We start from the raw sequence: 6,521 nt of genomic DNA, 5'->3' as shown, positions 1-6,521 counted from the left end.
TTTGTTCTTCACACTCTTGAATACTTTAAATTCCCTCCCAATTCTCTACACTTTTATTAAGTTGTATTTCAACAAGCAGTATAGCCATTTTAGTTAATGGATCTGTCACAAAATACTTTGAACCAAGTCGAGGCATTAGACAAGGAGATCCCATTTCATCCTATATTTTCATCCTTTGCTTGAAAATGCTAACTAGATATATAGAACAGCAAGTAGATATTAGGAACTGGGATCCTATAACCTTAGGTAATAGATGCCCCAAATGTTCTCACCTATTATTTGCGGACGATCTTACCTTAATGGCAAAGGTAAACAACAAATCATGCCATGCTATTAGAAATGGTCAAGAACAGTTTTGTGCTCTATCAGGCCTAAGCATCAATAGTACCAAATCAAAAATCCTCTTCTCCAAAAACTGTTCCACTTCTCTCATCAAAGACATTACGACTAGGCTAGGTATAAAAAAATGTGACAACTTTGGCATCTATCTAGGATTCCCAATTTTAAACAATTGTCCAAGGCCTATAGATTTTCAATTTTAATTGATAAAATGAGAGCTAAACTAGCATCCTGGAAACTGAAATTCATCAACTTAGCAGGAAGGACAACCCTATCCCACTATTGCCTGAATACAATCCCCAATCACTATATGCAGTACACCTTACTACCAAAAAATATCCTCAACAAAATTGATAAAATTCAAAGGGTTTTTATATGGGGAAGCACATTAGAAAAAAGGAAAATGCATCTAGTTAAATGGTCTACACTATGCCAATCAAAATCAAATGGCGGCCTAGGTATTCATAATGCCGTGAATAAGAATCTATGTACATTAGCTAGCCTAGTATGGAGAATTCATACAAATGCTACAACCCCCTAGGCTAAATTAACCATCACCTCCTATGGGACTAGTGTTGCAAAAAACAAAGGCTCTTTCGTCTGGAAGAGTATTCAAAAGGGATGGGAATTATGCTCAAAGGATATCACATGGTCACCTCATTTCCATTCCAACACAAACATATGGGAAACTAACTGGATACCTAGTATAGGTAACCTTAGAAAAACAGTAACAGGTCCTCTCTCTATTAGAGATCACTTTTTAAAATCAGGGATATTTTCAATGGAAAAACCTGGAACCTTGATAAACTATCTTTCAACATCCCTTGCGACTTAAGGGTAAATATCACTAAGACAAGAATTCGTCTTAAAGGCCCTACCAATGATATCCCAATTTGGTCTCTAAATACGAAAGGTATTTTCACGATCAAATCCTGTTACACTCTTATAGAAACCACTCCAAACAATAACTTAAAATTTGAATGGATTTGGAACCTGAATTGCCCTAATAAAATTAAATTCTTCTTGTGGCGGTGTCTTCATGATAGGATACCATGCAGGAAATACCTCTCACAAATTGGGCTGAATATTGATCCCATCTGCCCTATTTGTAAATGCCAAAAAGAAGAATCCATAATACATATTTTTCTAGAATGCAAAGCCGTCAATCACTTCTGGGATAGTCTTGGGTGGAAAAATTACTATAAAGAAAAGGAAAAGCATTGGCTCCTACAAGTAAATGACTTTAACTATTCTCTTAATAACAAGTATATCGATTGGAATTCCTTCTTCCCATTTGCCATCTGGAATATATGGCTTAATAGAAATAATAACAATCAAAACAATACTGTCAACCCTATTAATGATGCTCAAATTACTCAAAGAGCTTCTGAATGCAAGCTTCTCACAGAAAAGAGCATCAAAACCCCACCAAAAATTCCCATTAAAATAAAGTGGTACAAGCCACCAAGAGGCTGGTTTAAACTAAACATAGATGCCAGTTTCAACAACCATAACCAGAAATGTGGCCTTGGAGGCGCATTCAGAAATACCAACGGGAAATGGATGGTTAGATTTGCAAAATCCACACATGCAAATGGATCATTAGAAGCAGAAATGAAGGCACTGAAAGAAGGACTTAAAACAGCAAAAGAATGGAGTTTATTCCCTCTTGAAATTGAGACAGACTCCACGGAGGTAATCCATGCAATACAACAAGGTAATAACCTATCTGATAAGGTTGTTAATGAATGCATGTGGTTCATGCACCAGCAGAAGGTAATCCTCCAGCACATCTTCAGGCAAGGGAATAGGACAGTTCATCATCTAGCAAAGAAGACCAAGGACAAGGGAAAGCAACTTTTTGTACTACCCCATTCTTTTGTAAACAATATTGTGGAAAGTGAACAATCAGAACTCCATGTCTTTATCAGTTGATGCTTGCAATACACTAGCAAGCTTAGGTAATCAATGTATCCTCAGAGACACAAACTATGACGATTATGTACGAAGCATTACATAGTTATTAATATATTATTTCCTATTTGCTAAAAAAAAAAAAAAAACTCTTGCATTTTGGAAACCAGCAGCCCAAAGAGGTCATAAAATCCAAACCAACTGAGCACAACATTTTCAGCTAGCGGTCCCCAACTTCTATACTAAATATCATATCATCCCTCAACATTTTTCATTTGTGCATTTTTGGCATGTGGCGACAGAGTAAATGAGCTCATGTGGCGACAGAGTAAATGAGCTCATCCAATCACCGCCGTCCCCACTTCCAACCATATAATCTTTGATGATTCCCTTATCTCTCCTCCAACCAATATAACCTGTTTCTCTTTTTTTTTTTCAAAACAAAAGCAAACTCCTCAGGAAGTAAAAGCAAAAGCAAATAAATTCTCTTCCACCGGCTCAAACTTCTCTTCTTTAAAGGGTCCCACCCACCTACTAACAGTTCATCGAAGCCGTTCATTCCAAGCGTCCTTCATCACAAGCAAGTTCACAAATTTTAGTGGGGCGGGATGATTTAAAAAAAAAGAATTTTTAATCAGAGATTTTACATTGAGCTTTAAAAACAAAAAACAAATTCTGATAGAGAGCCTTCTCAGTTAGATTAACTATTGGAACAAACAAATTTTCCTTAAGCCACTCATAAATGGGCATAAAAAAACATTGGTCCAGTTACACATTTGGCTGATCGGTCAAAAATAATTATATTAAATAGTTAAATATTTAAAATATATATAAATCATGTATAAAATATATTAATATATAAAAAACATTTTTTTTAACTATTATTTTTAAAAGCAACTGGCTTCTCGCTATTACACTTCTTGTTTTTCTCTTTACTAATTTGGTGATTATACCTCTTTGAGCCGAAGGTCTATTGAAAACAACCTTTCTTTTTCCACAAGATAAGGGTAAGATTGCGTACACACTATCCTCCTCAGATTATGCTATGTAAGAGTATATTGAATTTGTTGTTGTTTGTTGTTATTTTTAAAAGCATCTATACAATATAGTTTTTCAAAAAGAGTTTAATAATTTATACCCTATGAATCATATTAGTTGGGTCCCACTAGGATAGCATAGTCGAGTGGGGAAGAAAAAGAAAGTTCACAAATTCTAGAATGACCCTACTCATCTCCCACGTGTCTCATCACGAATAGGTAATAAATTGACAATTGTACCCTTGCTTCTCCTACTCATCCCCGTCTCTTCCAACCGGCAATTTCATGTGATCAGTTGCTTATTATATTATCCTCTCTGTATCTCTTATCTCTCTTTCTTCGCCCCCATTTCTCATTTCTCCTTTGTTTCTCTTATCATCAGATCTACAGATCTTTACTTTCTCTATTTCTAGTTGACCCTTCGCTGGAAGAGCTTTTCGCTGGCCATTTTCTCTCACAGGTTTTTTTAATTCTTGCTTTGTGTTCCAATTAGATCTAAAAGATTTGGTTTTTATAGTAATTTTCTGTTTTTCTATCCGATTCGGATTCTGGGTATGCTCGATCTGATGTTAATAGTGTGTGAAAGTGATTGATTGTATTGAAAGTTGAATTTTTTGTATGCGGGTCGAATGGGTTGTTATCGTTTGATGTTGTATTTGGATGTGAACTGAATTTAATTGGATTTATTGATTTTTGTAGTTTTTTCCTCTGTATGATTAAGTCAATTTCTGATTTGGGCATCTTATATGAATCACAATTTTGTTAAATTAGGGTTTGGTTTAGTTTTACCCACTATGACAGCTTCTGATGTAGAATAAATTGTCGTTTATAAAACAACTTAGATGATAGGATTAGATTTAGACATAACTGATATGACTATGTCCTAAGCACAACCTCATGTATGAGACATGAAAGTCCAGGATTCAGTCTGTATGTTGTTAAACCCTCCGCATAATCTTTGATTATTGACTTTTTCGTAATCGAACCTGCCATCGACCCATGTTGATAACCTGCCCTTGTAACTTTGATCTATGCGCACTAGGTGGTTAGAGAATATGTAATGTGACTTTATTGGTGCTCTCTTTTTGATGTTTGAGGATGCTGATGATTTGTCTAGTAGCTGTTGGGGTCGGAGTTTTTGTATCTCTTAAATTTCCCTCTGTTTTGGTGGTAGATTTGTCATCAATATGGGTACTTTTTTTTTGTTTTTCTGGTCTCTTTAATAAGCTGTATGAGTAGATTATCCGTGGTTTTGAGACACACACACACAACGCGGTGTACATCGTGATATACATATGTCTAGGATGAATTCTGTTGATTGTGTTTCCAATTATTCGTTCTGTTAATATCTGGAATTTATTTACTAAGTTTGTGCATATTTTGCAGGAGGGAAGGCCATGTGAGTTGTTGCAAGCGGACAAGTATAGACATCATTTTGTTGGGTTTTCAGTGAGCTTAGTAGTTTGGTTAGTTGCTGCCAGATGGGTAAATGTCAGGGTTGCGGGAAACTAGGAAGAATGGTGAGTGACGGGCCTATGAGTGCTTACCAATCTTCTCTTCTTCAATCTCCTGTTGTTTCTGTCTGGGACTGTATTGTTCGTAAAATGAGGTATTCCTTTAGACCTGAGTTTGTGTAGGTGTACTTTTAGTAAACGCTTTAGATTGGATAGCATTTAGTCTTTTGCAATAGTATTAATAACAGGGCACAAAGGAAGGGAAAATAAATTAGTCACAGAGAGAATGAATACTTCTTTAGAGATATCTTAACAAAGGGAAAGTCAGATTTGTTTAAGTGTTATTGTTTGAGAATCAGTTGGCAAAATGGACTGTGCTAAAGTTGCATCTGCAGTTAGAAAAGGCAAGAAGAAGCAAGTTAAGGATGAGTTGGATCGAATTAAACAGGCTGAGAAAAAGAAGAGGCGCTTAGAGAAAGCCTTGGCTACTTCGGCTGCCATCCGTTCTGAACTGGAAAAAAAGAAACAGAAGAAGAAAGAAGAACAGCAAAGGCTTGATGAAGAGGGTGCTGCGATTGCTGAGGCAGTTGCTCTTCAGGTCCTTGTGGACGAAGACTCTGATGACTCGTGTAAGCTTATCTTGAAGAAGGAAGACGGATGGAATGCATGGGATCTTTGTAGCAATTTTGACTTGTACATTGGGGGACAACGACCCATACTCCCTCACCAAGACTTCTCGACATATTCACCTGAAGGAACAGACTGGGATTCTGGTGCAAGCGGGTACAGATGCATGTCGAATGAGTGGGGAAATTCTGACTGGATGATCTCATCTGTACCTTGTGTAAGGGATATTCAGTATCAATATTTTGATGAGGGAAATTGGGAGGTTGCAAGAATTTCTCCTGATCTACTTGCAGCGCAGGTTGTCTCATCACTTCAGATAGCTGAAGATGCTCCAATGGACTCGTATATCTTCAATCAGGTGTTGAGGGAGTGAACTAATTGTGGAAGTCTTAATGTTTGTAATCCAGTTGGTGGTGCCAAACTACTATTTTTATCTTAACGGGTTTGAATAATCTCATGTATATATTTGAAGGTGAACTCATCCGTTTGCAATATGTACACTCTTTGTTGTTGCTTGTGTTTTAAATTTTACTGTAGTATTGCTGGTTGATTGTCACCTGTTGAGCTGTTATATGCGTAAGTTTAGATAGGTTAAATTACACCTTCAGTTCATGAGAGCTACATGGTGGGAGAAGTTCAGGTATGTCAATAGTTGGGTGTGAAAACATTCAGTTGATCGTACTCTTTGCTCTTTTAGGTGATGCTGACAAGTATGAGTAAATGTACTTGTGATTTCATGTTCTTATTGTGGTTTTGAAATCCTTGCTGAAAATGTTGAGCTATCACTTACTACTATTTATTTAAAGCAGGATGTCAGGTCTTAAACGCAGTAGTATGCATTCAGTGGTTCAGACCCTGCGACCTAACTCGTCGAGTAGACCGTCAATTTCATAATTGGTTTATGTATATTCTATACTAAGGATAGTATTTGGTTGAAGTTTGAAAAAAGAGTATTTGAAGTTAAAATTGAAGAATATTTGGAGTTGAACTTGTGTTTTGATGTGAATTTCACTTGGAGAAAAAGTTTTTAAGTTTTATGTGGGAAATCCATTAGTATATTTTACTTGAAATACTGTTCAAATTAATTTTTCATACTTTAAATTTTCTATCTTAACTTAGTTGAAATAACGAATCAAATGCAAAGAAACAC

The 6,521-nt window shown here is 36.2% G+C and overlaps 1 protein-coding gene across 1 annotated transcript; it reads left to right on the top strand.

Moving 5' to 3' along the window:
• The first annotated feature begins 3,556 nt into the window (after window positions 1–3,556).
• On the top strand, window positions 3,557–5,927 carry LOC109212312. The gene is made up of 2 exons (XM_019375941.1): window positions 3,557–3,750; window positions 4,677–5,927. The coding sequence occupies exon 2, from the start codon at window positions 5,112–5,114 to the stop codon at window positions 5,742–5,744; it is 633 nt and encodes a 210-aa protein (XP_019231486.1). The 5' UTR covers window positions 3,557–3,750; window positions 4,677–5,111; the 3' UTR covers window positions 5,745–5,927.
• Window positions 5,928–6,521: the final 594 nt, after the last annotated feature.

The sequence above is a fragment of the Nicotiana attenuata genome, unplaced genomic scaffold, assembly GCF_001879085.1.
Source record: "Nicotiana attenuata strain UT unplaced genomic scaffold, NIATTr2, whole genome shotgun sequence".
NCBI lineage: Eukaryota > Viridiplantae > Streptophyta > Magnoliopsida > Solanales > Solanaceae > Nicotiana > Nicotiana attenuata.
Note: the sequence above shows the minus strand (reverse complement) of the source record. Positions and strands in the feature narration are given on the sequence as shown.